The sequence below is a fragment of the Python bivittatus genome, unplaced genomic scaffold (genome assembly GCF_059951505.1).
Source record: "Python bivittatus isolate LINGU-HERP-01145 unplaced genomic scaffold, Pbiv_v1 ctg000090_np1212, whole genome shotgun sequence".
Taxonomy (NCBI): domain Eukaryota; kingdom Metazoa; phylum Chordata; class Lepidosauria; order Squamata; family Pythonidae; genus Python; species Python bivittatus.
Genome location: NW_028277046.1, coordinates 2,431,992 through 2,452,482, shown reverse-complemented (window position 1 = coordinate 2,452,482; position 20,491 = coordinate 2,431,992). Strand labels below are relative to the sequence as shown.

The 20,491-nt window shown below is 44.8% G+C and overlaps 1 protein-coding gene across 7 annotated transcripts; it reads right to left on the bottom strand.

Moving 5' to 3' along the window:
* Positions 1-1,352: 1,352 nt before the first annotated feature.
* Positions 1,353-19,675, bottom strand: LOC103055790 (cyclin-dependent kinase 11B). Of its 7 annotated transcripts, none has more exons than XM_088136721.1 (20): positions 19,589-19,675; positions 18,648-18,775; positions 18,300-18,415; positions 17,185-17,309; positions 15,904-16,042; positions 13,998-14,134; positions 13,472-13,588; positions 12,794-12,889; positions 12,557-12,712; positions 11,735-11,800; positions 10,423-10,598; positions 9,559-9,649; positions 8,666-8,787; positions 7,600-7,705; positions 7,384-7,505; positions 6,453-6,560; positions 5,359-5,475; positions 4,707-4,855; positions 3,188-3,377; positions 1,354-1,821 (listed from the first exon to the last, which is right to left on the bottom strand). In XM_088136721.1, exons 2-20 carry the CDS (start codon positions 18,756-18,758, stop codon positions 1,729-1,731), a joined length of 2,337 nt encoding a protein of 778 aa, XP_087992847.1. In that variant the 5' UTR covers positions 18,759-18,775; positions 19,589-19,675; the 3' UTR covers positions 1,354-1,728. The 7 variants fall into 7 exon arrangements, with proteins under 7 accessions (XP_087992850.1, XP_087992851.1, XP_087992847.1 ...); XM_088136723.1 differs by having other exon boundaries at positions 10,423-10,592; XM_088136722.1 differs by having other exon boundaries at positions 18,648-18,856; positions 19,589-19,663.
* Between the last annotated feature and the right edge of the window lie 816 nt (positions 19,676-20,491).

The window sequence follows — 20,491 nt, the reverse complement described above, 5'->3', positions numbered from 1 at the left end:
GTGGCCTGTAGCACACTGACAACACATTGGCTGATAGTATGCAGGTACTTACTGCTGTAAAAGCAACCTTAGGTGTATATTAGAGGAAACAGGGAACCCTGCCAAAAAAGAGTTCAATTTTATAACGCTTTTCCAACCCAACAAGAACGTTCTTTGTCCAACTTTCTGTTCATCTTTTCCTGAAGTACAAAAGTAAAAAAAAAAAAAAGGGAATTTTCAATACAGCAGCCCGCTTAAAATAGATATGTATTAAATGACTGGCTTTGAGAACACAACTAAGGCCCAAGAGGAAGTTAACGGTTGGAACTCACTGCTAAAGGGTGTCACGTTTATTCTTTTTTAATTTAGAAATTCATGAGGCTGACCAACTCTACGACTGTGTTGTGTAATGCAGCAGGACCCGACTTATGTTCTCTTCTACGCGGAGTTACGGATTTGTTTCCAGGCTGTTGGTATCTCCCTCAAAGATTAATGGTTGGACAGGAGGCATTCATATAACCCCAAAACAGTCCTGCTGGGTGCTTCTGCATTCAGAAGGCACTGCAAAATTTAATCCATTTTCTTTAACACACAACTATTCTCTTCTCCGGGCCTCTGCACAGCTTTTGCTGTTTGGAATAGGGATCCTCCGCTGGCCCTTGGTCTGTTTGAAGAAAGGGGCAAAGAAAGTTGTGTCTAAAATTGACCTGAACTGGGAGGCATCTGCGTTTGAAACACAGATCTTGAAAGTAATAACTTACCTTACAGCACGGTTGACCGCTAACAACTAGACCAGAGGCATTGCAAAAAGCCAAATTATGCTATTACGATTTGCATTTTCTTTCTCCTCTCCCACTCTCTCACACACAGCAACTGATGTGACGTATCACCACATTTTCAAGGCGGCCACCCAACTCAGTGAGTGGGCAACCCTTTTAAGACCTGCAGAGAAGGCTAGAAACTTAACTTTCCACTTTTTTAAAAAATTCATCCTTGAGAGGATCAGAAAGTTTCGCTGAATTTTTCTCCATGTCCAAGAGCGGTAAAAACATTACATGCAGATCTCCAAACATTTCTTTCTACGTATCTTTCTTCTTTCTGGGCTGAGAAATCGATAAGCCAGAACAGGGACCAGTTGAAAGCTAGATCTTTTATCCTCTTTAACTCACTACCTTATAATTCCTAGCTCATTCTGTTATGTGTATTGAGACACACAATTAGGTGATTCTGAAGGGAGCAAAGTGGTTTTGGAATGGAGGGTGAAAATAGGAGTGTACCCAGTGTTAAAATGCAATCTATTTTTGGGCAAGCCAAAGATCGAAGTGAGGGAAGAAAACAAGGTAATTTACACCGAGTAAACAATTAAAAATCATTTTCTTTTTATTCTACATATGTACAAGCGAGAAAAAACAAAACCCATCTGAATGGGAAAACATAAATAGAAACAAGGTTTTTTTTAAAAAAAAAAAAAATAGTTCCTGAAGTTATCTGGGATTTTGTGGTGATGATGGTGACGGTAGTGGTGGTTTTTCCCAAAAGGGTCCTTGGCTTTTCACAATAATTCCAACCCTTGGAACGAAATCCAACGTTCTCTACTCTGACCCAGAAGCAGGTCCCGACTGCAGAAAATATTCTGCAAAGAATCAAAGCAGCCTTCCGTAAAAAGCACGACGCTTGCCAACGTTCCCCACAGAGAACAAGAATTCGCTTCCTTCTGCTTTCGCTCTAAAGATTTTCCGGCCCCTCTGTTTAAAACTTCAGGCTGAAACCAGGTCCTGCTGCGGACGCTCCTTGGTTTGTGGTCGTCAGATGGAAACCAGTATCTTTTAGGTCATCGTCACCCTGGGAAGGCAAAAGGACACACACACCCCAGATGTGTAAATATTCTATCAGTGTATGGTTATCTGCAGATTGTGGACGGCTGCTAGGGAATTCCAAGGAAGCTTGCCAAGGCTTCAGATAAAATGTTTCACCACCGAGACCACAATACATTTTGCAATCGGGGAGGAGAGGACGAAATCCTGTAATGGGTGGGTATTAGCTAAGTGGCAGGAAACAGAAAGGCAGAAGAAAATGAGAGATCTCAGAATAAATTAGCAGGATTTTTACCAAGGAGCTGGATTTGATCTCTAATAATAGCAGCTGGATTTCTAATAATGACAATAATAATGATGATGATGATGATAATAGAGACAACATATCGCAAAAAGCAGCAGAGTTTTTCGACCTGGCAAATGTTCAGGGCAAAGTTATGATACATTTTGGGTCAAATATTCTAGAAATCCATGGTAAAAATCGTTAGCCAAGGGATGAAAAAGAAAGCCATCACACTCATTGCGCCTCATGCAAACGGGTCGGATTGTACGTGATCCAGAAGCCTCAAAGCAGTAGACAGTCATATAACTGAGGACTTGGAACAGCTTCCGCAAGACCTTTCAGTTTAGGGGAAAAAAGATGGGTGCGGTCAGAGTGGGTGGCAACAGAGGTTCAGGAAATCAGGCAACGCGTGGAGGAATTACATGGAGAGAAGCAGGAGACAGGGATCATCCAAGGAAACTGAAGAGTGGGTGATCTGGAAAAAGGACATTCTTCCAACAGCTAACTGCGGAACTCACTGCCACATGATATAGCAGCAGACGCCAACTTACATGGCCTTCAGAGAAGATTAGACAGAATCAAACAGGAGGAGGAATAATCTTCAGGATGGTTAAAGCGGGACTTTTGAGATTCACAAGCTACTCTCTGGTCCATCTAGCTAGAAGTTTCCTGAATTTACAGAAGTTTTCCTGGGAAAATCAGCATTAAAGCCATATTCTCTCACTGGGGCCCTCCTTTTGCTGCTACCGAAGACCTTTTTTAAGCAGAGAGGTTTTCAATCTGCCCTGCAAGTCACACGTGGCAAAAGGTTCCACGCGTAGGTGTCTAATCCTGCTGACTGCTTAACATTTGCCTCTTGGCAGAAAAGCGCTAAGGAAAAGTTGCTTTTGACCCCCCCCACAACCCCTGGTCCATTGTTAGCCGACCATAAATACTCCTTTAGCCCTCTGCGGTATACAGACTCGAGTAATGGCAGGTATCTGGTTGTGTTTTAAGCTCCCCAAGTCATGATCCAAAGTGGTTTTCCTTCCCCCACCCCGTCAAAAACACCCTCTCTCCTCAACCAGCAAAGATTTGGTTCTTTACAATGATATTCCCTGGGTGGACTTACCAGCTGACTGTACCCTAGGCCTCCTTCTGGGGGCCGTGGGCTTGTACCCCGTTTCACTCGCTGCTGTTCGCTTTTGGCTGGCCACGTTGGAAACATGGAGGGGTCAATGGGTAGCGGGGTCTCACGGAAATATTCGTGCTTTAAGCCGTCTTCGGCAGTGATCCTTCTCCCGGGGTAGTAGGTCAAGAATCTGGAAAAGAGCAGAAGCAGGCAATAAACGAACTGAGACGGCCAAGGAAAAGGGAGCGTGCGTGCTCGGCCAACGGGCAGCCATATCCATTGACTGAATAAATAAAGACACAAACAAGCAAACCGATCGATACATTGCTTCCCCCCCCCGCAATAGTTTTAAATTGTGTTAGCTGCCCAGAGTGGCTGGCATGAGATGGACTTGAGAAAATAAAATAAAATGTCCAAATCGCAGGGTGGATCCTGCGCTTATCAAAGGTAACCGTTCTGTGATTCGGCCGTCCAGGTTAGTGGACATTCTGCTTTATGTTTGGATGAAACTTCAGCACCGGTTTTTAAGAAGTTTTTTTTCCCCCCTCCTTAAATCTGGGCCTCAAGCCCCTGATGGTAATTGCTCACGTTTGCTGTGCTGGGAAAGAGAAGATGGTGAGAAGGGGAAGATAGAGATGCTACTTAAAGAAGATTCTACTAATAATCTTAATTAGTAGACTATAATTTCATACCTTGGAGAAATGAGGTCCTATACCAGTGTTTCTCAACCTTGGCAACTTTGTAATGCGTGGACTTCAACTCCCAGAATTCCCCAGCCAGCATGCTGGCTGGGGAATTCTGGGAGTTGAAGTCCACGCATTACAAAGTTGCCAAGGTTGAGAAACTTAGTCCTCTACGGTGCATACACCCTGGGATTATTTCAATGAGGGGTGGATATTGAATAAATATTGGAAGACCACTGATCCATCTCTCAAGCCAGGCTGTTCTGCAACCTGAACCTACCAGCATTTTCACCACTGCTTTATAGAATTATATTGGTTCTACACAAGGGATTAAAAAATAAAGATTTTAGTCGAGGTATGTCATTTTCAGGGCAATGACGTCATTTTTTTCATGGCCTTCTTCCCAGAAGATTTTTCAATTTCCTATCCTTCAGTCCCTGCGCCCAGGCTTGACCAAGATTGGCTAGGTGCTGCCCCCCGCTGGAAAAGCATATGATTGCCTGTTTTCCATTTCCCACAATGCCCTGGAGTGAAATTGCACGGGGGGCATTACAGGAGATTACAATGGCTTTGCTTGGTGTCAGCTGCTGAGCGTGGATCAGTGGACTGGGGGAAACAAAAAACCTGGATTTTACCCAAATGTAGGAAATTTTTTTTTTAAAAAAAGCCTTCAGATGAGAGGCTAATGGTCAACCCGGATGGGGACCAACTGTCAAAATTCCCCGGAGAACTACAGCTGCCCCTCTGCTCATCTAACTCTGGCCTGGATTTGGGTCCCATTCTAATCCCCGCAAAAATCTCATTTCTTGCTTTCTTGAAAGGAGCCCCCCACTCACTTATTCATGAGGTCAAATCCCTGATCCGAAAGGAGGGCACCGAACCGTTTGCGAAGGTTGTTATACGGGTACTCAGTGAACGTCATCTTCTTTACCGCTGGTAGCTCGTTATACCCTGGCCAGATTTTTTCACTCGGAGTTCCCAGGTCCTTTAACAGAAGAAAGGAAAACTTTAGGAAGCTGGTTTAGAGACGGTTCTTTAAAAAAAAAAAAAAAAAAAAAAAAGGAGGGGGGAATAATCAAACAAAAAATAATAATTACAACAGGAATAGTAGCCGAATGGATCCTATTTATCTATCTGGATTCTCGATGACCAAATTTACACCATGTTTTACTGAATAAACCCCTGCATCTGTACTTGCCACAACCCTGCAGGCCCAATACAGTCCATCTCACCACAGCTCCATTTGTTATCAAAGTTATGCAAATTGCCTAAAACCCCAAAGAAGGGACCGCGGTATATTTCACAGGGTTGGGATCCAACATTCAAAGCTCTTTTCCCACTGTAAACCTTAACAATTGCAAACTGCAAGCTTGGAATTGAGATGTGTGTGTGCGTGTGTGTATGTTATCGAGTGACAATGTTATTGGATCCTATTATAAAGCATCACAACCAATCCTTAAATATGGACGGGGAGAACCACAGACTTACTTTAAAAACTTTGTTAATTTGGTCTATTTCGGATTTTCCTGGAAAAAGCGGCTTCTGGGTTAACAGCTCTCCGAAAATACAGCCCACGGACCACATATCGATGGCTGTGGAATATTCCTGGAAAAGAGAAGTGGAGAGGGAAATCCACTGAGGGGGGCCCATCCAGAAGCGTGTGAAAGAGTTTGGGACACTTCCTTTAAGACTGGAACAGCCCAGACTTTGTATCGACAAGTATAATGAAATATGAGACTCATTTATACAAGACAGTAGGTTAAAAAGATGACAGTCCTATAAATCTATTAGAAATATATATGTACTTGAATTATATTTGTATTAGATAAGCATATATAAAACTGTAGTTGTTTATTGTTATGATGATAGATTAACTTTCTCTGTTGTATTTTTTTCACTTTTTTTGTTAAAGTGCTCTTATGTATTTTTTTTTCTTTTTGTAATTAGAAATTTAGAACAACCAATAAGATTAGAACAGCCCAGTTTGGGGTGGAAATGACAGAAACTAGAAAAGATTTTGCGCCTCTCTGATTGGCACCTCTGCTTGTCACTTAGTCCCTCCGGATGCTCCTGGACTACAGCTCCCAGCATGCCTCACCATCGGCCACGCTGGCTGGGACGAGGGGAATTTTTAGACCAAGCCCATTGCCAGATGGTGACCTCACATTCCAGGGAAGCTGTTCAGACAGTGACCCGAGTAAGGGAGGAAAACATGAAGTTAACGAATCAGCAGCTTTCTCGTTCCTTCCTCATGCATTCCAAAGTTAAGCTGTATTTATTTTTGGATTTCTTCTTCTCCATCATCCTAACGCAATCATTTGACTGGGAGATTCAGGGAAGAGAATGTTGGACAATACATTCCCAACCCCTCTGGCTCAAAGACATCTACATCAGTTTTTAGGAAGCCCAGGTTTAAAAGCCAAAAAGAAAACTTCCTCGCGTCGAGCTACAGCCAAGAAGATCTTTGCCCCTTCGTACAAGTCAAAGGCAACCAACTCCGTGACGCTCATCCAAGGGAACCCAAATACGAATAAGAGCTGCCAATTTAAAAATCTCCGCCAGCAGCTCCACGTATCACAAACCTTGGCTCCGAGTAAGAGCTCGGGGGCACGGTACCACAACGTCACGACGACGGGGGTGTACGGCTTTAAGGGAGAACCGTATTCTCGGGCCAGTCCAAAATCTCCAACCTGAAGATGAGAACAGAAGGACTTGTTGGAAAAGACGCGCTAACGTTCATTAATAACACCCAACAATATCTGATGGCAGCTTGATTCGAATAGGGGCCGTTTCAAGATTGGGAGGGGGGGAATCCAGAAGCTTTGGGAACTGTGGCTGACATGCCTGACACTTCGGAAACCCTACTGCGTTCTCCTCTTTCCCATTTCCCCTTCCCTGTCAGAGTATAACCGCTAAGCGATGCTAAGGTGACAAGACTTTGCAGAAATGGCAAAATTGACCTGTTTGATCAGGGATAAGACAACAACTTTCATTAAAGATGGGAAACCTTCTTCTGGGCTTTTTGCTGAGAGCAGGAAAAGATGACCTGGTGATGTATGAATGTGCTGATTCAAAAGGGTTGAAGAAGGGAATGAGGGTGTGATTTTAAAGAGGGAGAAGAGAGAGAGAAAGTTTGCAATTGCTGTGAAGAAGATCCAAAGTCGCTTCTTTAAATATCTTTCCTTTTTGACTATTTGCATGACTTTTGACACTTTTCTCTTTTTCTCAACTTCATATTATTTCATGTTTATCTTTTATTTCTGTGAAAATCTTTAATAAAACCACTCAGTGCGCTTGACTGGGCCACGGGGGTCCCTTGATTTTTAGGGATTTCCCTATTCTTGATCCGCCTCGGGCATGGGGGAAACCCTTTCCCTGCCCTTAACCGCAGCGCTCATTAGAAATGAGCAGGGCCAAATCTCCATAACCGGCTTCTGTTTTTAAGCGGAGTGATGGGTTTGCATTAGGACAAGCCGTTTTCAGCGCAAGGGAATGCAAACTCGAAAAGCTTACTTTTAAAATCCCAGCATGACTCAAGAGCAGGTTAGAGGTTTTCAAGTCCCGGTGCAGAATCCAGTTGTCGTGGAGGTGTTTCACCCCCCGGAGCAATTGAATCATCAAGGTTTTCACTTCCCCTGCAAGAAAAGCGGGAGGCGTTAAGAGGGGAGGGAAAAGGCCGTGTCCTCGGGGTCTCTCTCACGCCGGAGAAGAGAGGGGTGCGTGTCTCACCTGGCAGAAAGGGCTGTTTCATGGTTTCCATCAAGCTTTTGAGGTCGTGCTCGACGTAGTTCATCACGATGTAGATCTTGTCCATGTTGCTCCCCACGACAATCTCCTAGATGCCAAGAGAAAAGGACGCAGTGGTAACCCCCTCTCGTGCCCACTTGCTTGCTGCCGTTCTTTCGCGGCTGCTGAAAAACAATCTGTTCAAAGAGCACGGAAGGATTTGTCCAGGGAAGTGCTTCCCTCCGCCTTGATTTTCCCAGCAGAGGGGCGAAAACATCCGTGTGTCCGCTTGGGCAGGATGAAATCACGAGACTTAAGTTGAACTGGGACTTTTGGATTCCATTCCATTTCCATTTAATTTCCATTCCAATTCCATCCTATTTCTATTCCTATTTCATTTCTTAGCCTATGTCCCATCCCAACATCTGGAGGGGGAAGGGACTGCTGAGAACTGATCTCTCTCTAAGACAGTTCAAAAAGAAAGGGGGTGACCCAGTGTGGTGGGATTAGGTGAGGAGGCACAGGTCAGCCCCTGCCATTTTATAAAGGCGTGAAATACTTTGCCAAAGCAGGCTACACACAGATGCACAAATGCAGGGGTTTTGGGATGGTTGGGTATTAGAACTGTCAGACAAAGCATAACAACATGGGACACCTCCTTCCAGTTTATTTTTGGAGGGGTGGCATTTGAGCAGGGTGGAGGGCTGGGGCTTAATTAGGAAAACATCCACCCACTGGAGTTTATAAGTATTTTGTGCCAGGGAAGAACAAGACTGACTGCCTACGATGACCGTGTGATATTCAGGAAACCTCTTTACAACCCCTTTTAAATGATTTAATAGAAGTGGCTTCGAATCTCTGCTTAAACGTTGACAAAGTTTTCTATTCCCCCCCCTACCCCGCCATTCTGGCTCATTATGTTACCTCCAATATATTTCCTGAGCGAGAGAAAGAAACCAAGACGTGTCCAGATCCAGAAAGGATTGGCGGGGGGCAGCAAAACCATTCCTTGGAAGAGATTGTGAGGTGTGTGGGATAACGCTCGCCCCTGCAATCCTAGCGCGCTTACCCGAACAGTGACAATATTTGGGTGCTGAGCTTTGAGAATGGTGTTGATCTCTCTTAAGGAAGTAATAGGAAAACCTTCTTTCTCCTTCTCCATTTTTAACCGCTTCAGGGCCACAATTTCATCTGGAAAAAAAAAGAGCGCCATTTTGACTGCAGGCAGCTTAGCTCTCCGCCCGGCAGCCCGTTAAAGGGGGCCCTGATTATGCCTCGGTTGCAGATGACTGCAAACTGCAAAGATCAGTTTGGGGGAGCCCAGTACCACGCAATGAAAAGGAAACGGAGTATTTCAGAACCACACGGGGTATTTTTTAAATTCAGAATTTGCAGCCTGAGCCCAGGAACGCCTGTCTGCAAACGAGTTGCTCGATCTCCAAGCTACAGCGTGCCTGACCAAATAATTTTCAAAAACGTGGGAGGCTGAGACTCAAGAATGAATTATTATTCATTTTTAATGAATTTAATTAAAAATGAATCAGCAGCTCGTTTTAGGAAAACAGCAGAGCAGGCAGGAAAAGGATCGACTAAAAGTACAATCCTGGGCCCAAGGATGTGATATTTATTCCTACATCTTGCCTTTTGTTCAGGAGCTCAAGGGGGTGTTCAGAGCACTCCCTCCTCCTCCTCTTCTTCACAACAACCTTGTGAGGTAGGTTGGACTCAGAAAGAGGGACTGGCCCAGGAAGCTTTTGTGACTGTTGCTGGATGAGAATCTGGGTCTCTCCACTCATAGCCCAACACCTTCACCGGTACACCACACTGACTTTTTATGGGTACCAATTTTTGCTTAAAACGGAAGTGAAGAATTAGGGAAGGGCTGCACCAATCACCCTAGCCTGCTCTGCATCCAGAAATCCTCAGGTTCAATACTTGCCATGCTCCCTCCAAAAAACCCACCTGTTTTTTTGTCTTTCGCTCTGTACACCACGCCGTAAGTCCCTTCCTCGATCCGGTTCAAGCACTGAAATTCTTCCACGCTGCGGCAGCCCTGTGCAAGAAGAGCAAACGAAGCAAATGAACACATCCTTTCTCCCTTTTTTAAAAAATCGTCACGATTTGAAGATTGGTAGGCACGAAGCAAAGGAAGCTAAACTCCTTTTTTTTTTTTTTTAGATTATTTTATTTCAGTGTCTTCTTCATTCCCTCTGGGGATATCCCACTTGGAGATCTAGGGGTATAGCAACAGGTTATAGATTTTTTTTAAAATATAATAAAGACCAAAAATTCGCTAGTCCCTGGATTAGGAAGAGCTGTCTCCCATCTATAGCCCTGCTCAGCTAGAAGGGGACTAATGTTGCTATTTTTGATTAATGTGTTTGCTGCTGTTTAACCATCATGCCTATTGTATGCTTTTAATCCAATTTACAATGGTTGGGACGTCTGCTGGCCTGAGTTCCCTTCAACTGAGGAGCTTCAGGAGCCCAGGAAAATCGATAAATGACCACTCCGAGCGAATCCTGTAAAGAAGCCCTGACTTCTCTGACCAATTGTGGTCTTTATATCTGTTAACGTATTTATTAATTGTTTTAGCCCTGTTGCGCACCGCTTGTTTGTGAGATGGGCGGCTATTATAAATTGTATCAATAAATACAAAAGAGTGGAGTCCTTGGGGTTCTCTGAGCTTGGCTTCTGACTGCTAGTTGGTGTTCATGGATGCGCTCTGCCAGCCTGTCTGTCCTATACAAAATACAAATTCAAAACGAACAGCGGGCCAAGGAGCTCAGGCTCCGTGGGATGAGGAATTTACAAGGTCCATCTCACCTGAAGGGCTGGGAGATATTTGGGCAGCTCTTGCTTCAGCTCTACGGGCGAGGAGATGGGCGAGTCAGGAAGATATTCGCCTTCCGTCATGGCGTTGGACTGCGGGCTTCCTTCGCCAGCATCCTCTTCCTCGGCTTCACTTCCCGCAGAATCCTGGTCGAACCTTGACTCTGTAACTTTAAATGGTAGAATCAAATCACGGAAGCCAGTCATTGGTTCTGCCCCCCCCCCCCAAAAGGGAAGTTTGTCTCTGTATTGGGTATTTTAGAGCTACAAAATCGCACGGGCCGTGGTTGATGTGCAGATATCCTTTATACGTAGGGCAAAAGAGCATCGCCAAATTGTGATTGCGGGGCTGAAAAACAAACAATCCAATCTACAGTGACAGAGGGCCAAAAGAGAGCCTATAATGGAGATTTCGCTGATTTCCTGGCTGTGACGAATGAAGTAAAAAATTCTATTTGTAATCTAGACATAGGTCTATCGTTTTATATTTTATAGCTTGTATTTTATCTCTGGTGTTTGAACTGCGATGTGAATGTGCCGTACAATAAATAATAAATAAGTAAACCGAGCCACAAGGGCTTCTAAGCACTAAACTCCTATCATACGTTCTAGGAGATTCACAACCTACTTCTAAAGCCATCAACGGCTTGTGACTCTTATTAAAAAAGAAGTTATTTATCCTCTGGGCCACTCCAAAACAAGAAGTCATCTCTGTTCCTCTGTGGCTGGCATGATCTGTAGGGTAGGAAAGGTTTTTAACTGCTGTGGGACTGGTTAAGCTACCCTACCTAGAAGCAAGCGTGAGGTTTTGAGAATACCACCTTATGTCACATTAAGCGTAATGCTCGTGTTGCTCAAATGTTCAAGAAGTTTTGAGAACCTTGAGCATGCAGTAAGTGTAAGGCAATTCAGATGAGCTCTCCTTTTCTGCAACTGCACCATTTGGAAGCGGCAAGTCAAGGTTTTGGGGAAACACTGCTAGGCAGACCAAGAAGTAATACAGAGTCAGAATTCAGGTGAGGCTAGGATCAAGCATCTGTTTTTTGCAGCTGTTTGTTAAATCTGAGGAGCAGGGAACAGAAGCAGTTCTCCTGACTTAGATTTGCCTGAGAAAAGGGCCCAACAGCATACTATTGGCAAAACAAGCTTTTTTTTAACTATGATGTCCACGGTTGGCACAACTCTGTCTTTGCGCAATGAACGTGAATCAGCCTGGGAGGAAAAATTGACTTTTTGACCTATCTCAGAAAGCATGCAGAAGGGAGTGGAATGAATTGAAAGCCAAATCCTGCATGTGCTGCCTTACCAACTGGGAGATGGTCTCCGTTTTCTCGTTCCTCTTCTTCGCTCATTTCATCTTCGCTCACTTCTTCTGCAAGCAAAAGAGACGCTTCAGAGACAAGTAAAAGCTGTTTGGCAGCCAGCGCAGAAAGGGGCAACCGAATTCAGATCAACAACACTGTGGTGGTTTAGAAATCTAGAACAGCTAAATTGAACACACACAAACACCCCAAAGAGTCCTGTGTTTTGCAATCTAGCACAGCAAGGGAGGCTGATGGATGATTGCTTGACCCAAGAAGCCAGGATGTTGAGAAATGTCAGTGGTTTGCTACCATTACACCTATATTTGGGTTCTGCCAAGCTTCAACAGCAGCAGAAAGAGAACACAGTACAGGTAGTCCTCACTGAACAACCATTTGTTCAGTGACTGTTCGAAATTATGACAGCGCTGAAAAAATGGACTTACGACTGGTCCTCGAACTTACAACCATCGCAGAGTCCCCACGGTCACATTCTCCTGCCCTTCACGAACTGCCTCTGCTTCAACTCCTAGCAAGCCTGCCCCACTTCAGCAGTCTCAGCGCACCATTGACATGCTGTGCAGAGCAGCCAAAAGGGCAGAGATGGGAGGGATAGGCGGGTAGAGGGAGTTGAAGTAGAGGCACTTTGTGTAGGGCAGGAGAAGCAGGAGGTCCTCACCATAACTGGGTCAGTCACCATAACTGGGACTGCCAGAACTGCCGTCGCTAAGCAACACAGTCGCTTAGTCCCAATTAGGGTCATTAAGCGAGGACCATCTGTAATAACATCAGCACTGTGAAAAGAGGCGTTGTTTTCTACTACTAACCAGCTGACTGTTCAGAGACTTCTTCCGAATTGCTTCCTGTCTCCTCCTCTTCTTCCTCCTCTTCCTCTTCCTCATCTTCAGACTCTTCACTGCTGGATTCTTCTTCCTCCTCCTCTTCTTCCTCCTCCTCTTCTTCTGAACCTGATCCAGATTCCCCTAGAGGAAAAAAAAAAATTAGCAATCTCTAGCGGCTCAAACAGGGCTACTGCACTGAGTCAGCGTCCTCACAAAGGTTACCTGACGAAGTTTCTGCCGAGCTGGTTTTTCGCTCACTGTCACTGATGTCCTGGAGATCTGAAAGAGGGTCTTTCCCTTCTGGTTTCTCCTCTCTCACTGTAGGGAAGAACAAAAGGAGGCATTCTCAAGCTGCATGCTATACACTGATTACAATCTGGCATTTAAAAACTGTTTTCTTAAGATCAACAATGGCCTAAAACTTTTAAAACACTTTCAGACTACGGCAATTGGGGAAATTTAAAATTTCAGTTCAGTTTCAGCTGTTCATTTCATTCTCTCTCAATAGGATCACTCAAGACCCTTTTCTAGGTGGGCAGCCATGATTTTTTTTTTTTTTTGAAGGGAGCATGTAGGAGATTGAAGAATATTTTATATTATGCAATACCATAACTTTCCCCTTGTTTCCAAGTAGTATAAATGTAGGATACAATTGTGCTGTTCTGTCCATGTGGTGCAGCACCAATAACATCAACTTTTTCAGAAGAAATCTTAGTGGGATAATATGGAACACTGTTTCAGTCGGCCTGCATGCAGGCAGATACTGGAATCGTGTGAATTTTTTTAAAAAATCAGACTTATTATTAATAGAACCTGTAATGTACTTTCAGCCACTCCCACCTTGGCGGTTTCAAACATGATACCAGCTCAGGAAGTCCCACTGATGAATTTAAAAGCTACCTGGCTTCCTGATTTCTGACTGTTCAAGTTTTTCTCTCTGTTGTCGCAAGGGGCTTCGGCTCCAAATTCTTACTTTCTCCCCGTAGTCTTCTCTCATGGTCCTATGATGCCCTGAAACTAAGAGAGACAAGGGAATCTGCCTGTCATTACCCCATGATGATGCTCCCTACGCAATCTTCACAATTCTCCAAGTTGAGACCCACCCTGTCTTGCTACCTGATTGTATCCAGACCGAGCTACATCATCTGAAGTTGAACCTCCCTGGTGTTCAAAATCTACCTGGCCTGTCTAGTCCATCCTTCCCACGGATCTCAACCTTCTAGCTTCCTTCTCAACACGCTGGCCGTTTGCCCTTCCAGATTGGCTCTGGTTTCACTTCTGCACACTCTGAGGCTCTCTTCAACCCCAACTCACCCATAACTCTTGCGCACGGTATACCATGGTACTCCCCTACCATACACTCATTCCCAGATTACTCATCCCTTGCCCACAGCCAACCCCTTATTTTGCTTCCTGGACTACTTACTCTCCCGTCTGGCTTCCCGTTCTTTTCTCCTTTCTTCTGCTCGCCTCTCCCGTTCTTTTAACTCCCGCTGCTCCTTCTGTTGCTCCCTTAATTTCCTCTCCCGTTCCCGTTTTCGCTCAAGCTGCTCCAAGCGGTCCCTAGAGAATTTCCATGTACCCGCATTAATTTTACCAGTCTATTGCGTGATTAAGTTATGCTCAGTTGAGTTTCATTTTCTCTTACAGAAGAGCCAGCCTTATTTATGGCTTATTTATTTTCCGAGCGAGGTCCCCTTTACACACAGGCCAAGTTTTCCTACACAGAAGCATGTGGAAAGAACATGCTTCTGCAATAGGAAAGTGGCGTTCACATAAGAAGTTGGGTGAGGCCAATGCAATAGTTTTGTCTTTGTTCATTGCAACAATGAGACACTAACAATGGCAGGAAGGATTAACACTATTCAAGACAAAAATCTCACAGCTCTTCAGGCTCAAAGCTTGAAAATAATATGTTCAGACACTCAATCTTAGCCTAATAATAAAATACTTAAGTCAGAGATGGAAGGGAAGCTGTCAGGCACCAGGGAACAGCCTATCCCAATTTTAAGGGGAATCATTAAGGGGAATCTACCATAGTTGAGGCTTGCCACAAGTATATCAAACATACAAAGAATAAGAAATATGGGCAGATCTATTCACTCAAGCAATCTCACCCAGGTGGAAAATAAACCCAGAATTAAGCATTTAAAAAACAGCTGATATATTCAAGCTGCAATCAAACAAAGGCTTGCTGATCAACCACCTTGTAATGGATTTGAAGCAACTGGCCTGTCACTCAGAGGTTAGTATCAATGGGTTTTTTCCCCCAAAAAGAGAAACGCAACATTATCATTTGAGGAAAGTGCCAGATCACTGCTTTCTATGATAGCAAAGCAGGCTTGTTTCCCAATCTGAAGCGTATTTGCTTCCAAAGTCTAGTTAAGCAATCAAGAAGTTGCTTGCGATCCTGCTTTTATTACTCTTACATTCAAGGCTTGTGATCTAGACACTTAAGGACTTTGGTTCCCTTCAGACCTTCAGACTTTGGTTCTTGTAAGCTTTAAACAGTTAGCAGAACTTTGGGAAGGGCAGACACAACAACAGAGAAATTCAGCTGACCTAAGTTGGTTCCCGGATTTATTGATATGCTATTTGTATTTCAACCATACTGTCCAGAAGGCTCAAAGCAATTAACACAGGGCTGTCTGTAACCCCAAATGCAGGTACGACCCCAATATTTATTTCCTCAGCTTTAATGCAACCAGATGCTCAAGGGAGACTACTGGGGAGCAAAGTATAGCTGGTAGAAAATTTGTTGTGAAATCGCACCATTCTCTTATTTAGGGATCTTCTTACTCTAAAGCTAATACGCCCCCATTTCAAAATCAAAATGTACTTATCAATGTTAATCAAATCAAAATGCCTTTCTGTTTCGGTTTAGACATTCACTGGGCATCTGCAAGGAGGTGGGGAGGACGCACCACAATCGCCTTCTGACCCACCTACCCCTAATCTGCTCTGCCAGCCACTTTTAAAATTTGCCAGCTTGCCCCACACGCTTTCCAAGCACCACCCCGCCATTCCGAGTAACCCATCGTGCTTAAAAAAGGTCATCATCAAAGTCCCAAGGAATATGAACTTGCTAAGTATAAGGCCCATTTCTTCACAGAAACTGCAGCAAATGGTTCGTATCTATGATAACTCCTCTCTGTTACCGAAATGCTGGTTTAAGTCACAAAGCCATGATGACATCACTGTCTGCAGGATCATGCTGATTCCCTCCCAGCAGTGGAAAAGAATATAAGAGCTACAAGCAAGCATCCACAAGACGTTGCTCAAGGAGAGATTCTAAGGAAGAAATGTTGGATTTGGGGCTGGTGAAGAATTACCTCTCTCTCCGTGAGTGCTCCCTAGCCAATTCTCTCCTTTTTTGCCTCTCCCATTCGCGGCGGGCCTTATCCTGCTCTTCGCGGTGCCTTTTTCTACGTTCATGTTCGCGTTCTTTCTCTTTCACCCTAGCATGTTTCCCTAGTAATAAAGATACAAAGAAAAGGCCACACCGTTGGTTACCCTCCCTCGCAAACGGCATTGGGAAACTTAATTGAGCAAAGGAACAAAATAAAAGATTGTTGGTTTAGCCTCGGCCCGGGCACTTCCTGAAATTGTTCTAGCCAGCAGGGTCTGCGGCTGTGCTGGGGGACGATGGGATTTGCAGTCAAGCCCATCGGGAATCGGGCCCCAGTCAAAACTTGGGTGTTAAAGCACGTATCTTAATTTTGATGTATCTTTCATGCATGGGTCTTTTTTTTTAATGATTTGAGTTAAGCAAGCATTTTTAGCTTAACGGTTGCCAGGGACACATGGGTTTTGATTAGAATATGAGAGCGCTTACAACATTATACGCTTCTAATAACTTATTAGGCTAAATTAGTTTTAGGATATTTCAGACATGTTGCTGATTTGCCTGTATTTTGCTATTTCTCCTTGATTTTCCTCTTTGTATCATCTATGTTTTTCAAAAATATATGATAATAAAATAGGGGAAAAAATACTTGGGAAGATGGTTTGGAGGGTCCCCCCATCCCCCAAAAGATTCATTGTCTATGAAAGTATCTATGGAAAGAAATGCTAGAGCTTCCATATACCGAAGCAGTATATCTCAGAACACTAGGAAGTAAAAACAAGCCAGGTTAAGTTTCACCGCTGCTTCCGGGCACCAAGGAGCAGGATAACAGAGTGTTTAATTTAGCAGGCTGTTCTTACACTGTGGATGGGCTACAACAGCTGACCCACACACGCTAACTAAACTAAGAGCAGGATCTGATTTTCTTCCTCAAACGCTGGGGGAACGCAACTAAAGGTGGCCGCTGCTGGAAGCAGAAGACAGGCCGCCATCTTTTAGAGGTGCTGCAGTAGAGAAGCTCCTGTATTAATAAGGAGTGGGGCTAAAAGGTCCTCTAATTTCATCATTCTAAACCACCACAAGGTTAAGCCATGCCTGAACAGGCGGTGCCACAAGAAAGTGATTTCTAGATGGATTTGCTGACCTCGGAACCTTGTTCATTTCTTCCCCATTTTGGAGCTGTGGCCCTGAGGCTGTGACCGCGCTGAGAGTTTGATCAAAAGCAGGGGAAAATCAACAAGGGGACCCCAAATGAGAAGAGCAGAACCTTCTGCTGAGTGACTGCGGTGGCGCCGCTTCTCTTTCCGCTTCTCGTCTTTTCTGTGGTGGGCCTTCTCCTTGCGTGACATTTGTTGGGGTGGTTTGATTGCCAGGGAGTCGTCCTCCTCTCCCCTACAGAGCACACCATTTGAGAAACACAGGGAAGATGCGTGAGACTGGAGAAAGGTAGCAAGTCATCCAATCTCCCCACTTTTCAAAGCCTGTTGGCTTCAGAAAGGAAACTGAGCAGGTAAGGAACCCTCAGTCTTCCGTGAATTGCTTCTGCTCTGGCTAGAATTTATACAAACCATGCAACTTGAAGAACTGGTACCTAAGTTATTTTGCCTTCCTCCTCCCAACCTGTTACTTTTCCTCTTATGTTATGTCTCTAAGACTGCAAGATAACATTGTCATGATTCCAATTGGTGCACGAACTTTGTAAGAATAGGTGCTTTGTAAACAACTTAAACTATTCTTATCCTATCATTCACCTAAAAAGTTCCCCAGAGTTGCTTCAAAGTCCAGCAAAGCAAGTAAAGGAAAGCAGGACCATTTCATTAGCTTAGCCAAAAAACAGCCTCCATGAGGCTCCTCTCTCCATAAACTACAACAGCAATTCCAGTAGACCATAGCCAAGAGCATCAAGGGAAGCAGAACTTATTATTATTATTTGTTGGATTTCTCCCCCACCCATCTCCCCCACAATAGGGGACTCTGGGCGACTTACAAAAAACATTAAAAACTATAAATATATCTAAAACACAAATACATCCAGCATTAAAACAATACTAAAAAAGCATCCAGCATTAAAACAATACTAAAAAAGGAAAATCCAAGAAGATGGAAAATCAGGCTGCGGACAGCTGGCCACAATGGGGCTAGCCATCCCCCTGCTTGAAGTATTCCCTCCCCACCCCAGGCTGTTCCTGTTGCTCCCCGACAGACCCAACAATTTTTGGCTTCTCTTCTGAAACAGGCTAGCTCATCCTGAGAGTTTTTTTTTTTTTTTTGCAAGGCACTCTGGGAAGTTGGGGGTCAGGGACTGAAAAGTCCTTCAAATGAAGAAGCAATATATGGCTATACTTGTTAACTTTTCCTGCATTCCAGTAGTTGCTTTCTCACCTGTCGTCCATTGAATCTTCTCTCCTGTAAGGTGAATTCCTGATAGTGATCTCCATACGGTGATCCCTTAACTCTCCCTCTTCAAGGGAATCCCGCTTTGAGTCCCGATCATCAGACTAGGATGGGTTAGGAAGAAAAGATTCATTTTGGCTTTCTGGAAACAGCACTAATCAACTTAAACAGAGAAAGTGAAAAGTGCTGAGCATTGTCATATCATGGAAACGAACACACGCGACATGCACGTTTTTAAAAAGACCTGCCCCCAACTTATTCTCAAAAAGAGTCGCTGTGCAAGTTGCAGAAGGGAGTCTTTAAAAAAACTCTCACAACACGAAATCCCAAACTCACATTTTTGAGGCGCTTTATATCTGCCTTCTCCTCCTGCTCCTTCCGGCGCTTCTTCTCCTGAAGAATTTCATCTAACGTTTTCACCTTCCAAGATTCCTTTTCATCACCCATTTGTGTTACAAAAGGCACTACGAGAGGACACAACCATGCAGTGAGACAGCATCGCAAGTCACCGTCATCCACACCGACAGCTTCACCGGGGGCGCTATCTAAAAACGCAAAGGCCAAAACGAAGCCACAGTTTAGCGGCTCATCAGCTCTGAGCGATGCATCTATGGCCATTTTCAGTGCTGTTCGTTGTTATGGCCGTAGGAAGATGCTTTTCAGTCTGTTGCCCAATTTATGGGGAATTTCAGTCCATCTTTGTGTTGGGCAACCAGTTTCTCCTGCAGGTTATTTGGAACTGGACCTGTGGGCTTTTTATTTCTATGTTAAATTTACATCACACGTTGAATTCAGCCCAAGGCAGCATACGGAGCGCGCGTTCCTCCTGCTTTCCCCACAACAATCCTGTGAGGTAGGCTAGGCTGGGAGAGCCCCGTTGGCCCAAAGTCCCCCAGGGAGCTCGCATAGTTGAGGGTGGATCTCAACTCGGGTCTCCTCATTAATGTCCGCGTTTTAGTATAAAAGGGCCTGGTATTCAGGGGAGACGCTGAGGAAAACCCCCACCTCAGTTTTCGCCAAGCTTAAAACAGCGGAGTAAGATTGAAGCTCCCAAGAAATAATAATAAACCCACAGAAATACCACGACGGGCCGCCCCGCCGAACACCACTCCTCCAACGTGGGCCGCCATAACACCGGCCCTCTGAGGTAGGCCACCCTCAGCGGCCGCCTCTCTATCCGAAGGCCTCCCTTCCGCCCCGCCGCCGCTCCCTGAGCCGCCTCCCCGGGCTTGAGGGTGCGAGAAACGGAGCAGGGCCCCGCAACACGTCGGTCTCACCTTCCCTCTCGCCCCTGGCACCGCCACCGCCGCTTCCACACGACCCACTTGCCGTAGATTGAGTGACCGGAAGCTCGGCGTCTGGCCTGCGCTTCACATCCGGCGCGGGCGGGTGACGTCACGCGAGAGCATTTCCCGCCGCCGTAGAGGCATTTCAATGGAAGCTCGAGGATTCATAGATCTTCGAAAGTGTAGAGTCACATCGCTTACCATACTTCCGGGTTACGTATCTCTTTTTCCCTCTCTCCTTCCTCCCAAGGCAGAAATGAGCGCTGTTCATAGACCTCAGATGGAAAACGGTCATAGAGTTAAAACGAAGAGTCGCCAAATCTGTCCGACTTCCCGGTTCCTTGTTGCTCGTAACCGCCAAGGAGCGTGCGAGCTTCCCATAAAACTCAAAGGAGAAATTCAGGAATCGCTCTTAGACTGTTTAGTCAACGAAAGCTGCTACAAAAGTCCTGCTTTTTAACCTTTTTATTATTGTGTGTGAAAAAAATCCCACCCTTCAAAATAAAATGTTTTCAAAGCTGTTGAGAAACAACTGAAGCAGTGTTTCTCAAACTTGGCAACTTTAAGAAGTGAGGGCTTCCAACTCCCAGCATTCCCCAGCGGCTGGGAATTCTGGGAGTTGGAAATCCCCCCCCTTCTTAAAGTTGCCAAGTTTGAGAAACACGGGCCTAACCCATTATACCTAAAAGAAATGCCATCAAAAGCAGTTTTTCCACATGTTTAGCAAGCTGGAGGAGTTGGGTGTATTTTCAAATGGCTTTCTGAACAAAAAGTGACGCTCCAGCTTTCATTTTAATTTTGACTGGCAGCGTATCCGTTGCAGTTGCCTCAACTGCTCTGCATCCATACATTTATCCCATTAATTCCACGCAGTTCAACATCTCTATAAAAGTG

Bases quoted from the DNA above. Each gene is read 5' to 3' on its own strand.
- LOC103055790 (XM_088136721.1), bottom strand. From the start codon at position 18,758: ATGGGTGATGAAAAGGAATCTTGGAAGGTGAAAACGTTAGATGAAATT. The intron at 11,801-12,556 runs GTTAGTAGTAGA...TTTTGCTTGCAG, and splicing joins AGTCTCTGAACAGTCAGCTG to AAGAAGTGAGCGAAGATGAA. The intron at 9,650-10,422 runs GTGAGATGGACC...CTTCTTGCACAG, and splicing joins AATATCTCCCAGCCCTTCAG to GGCTGCCGCAGCGTGGAAGA.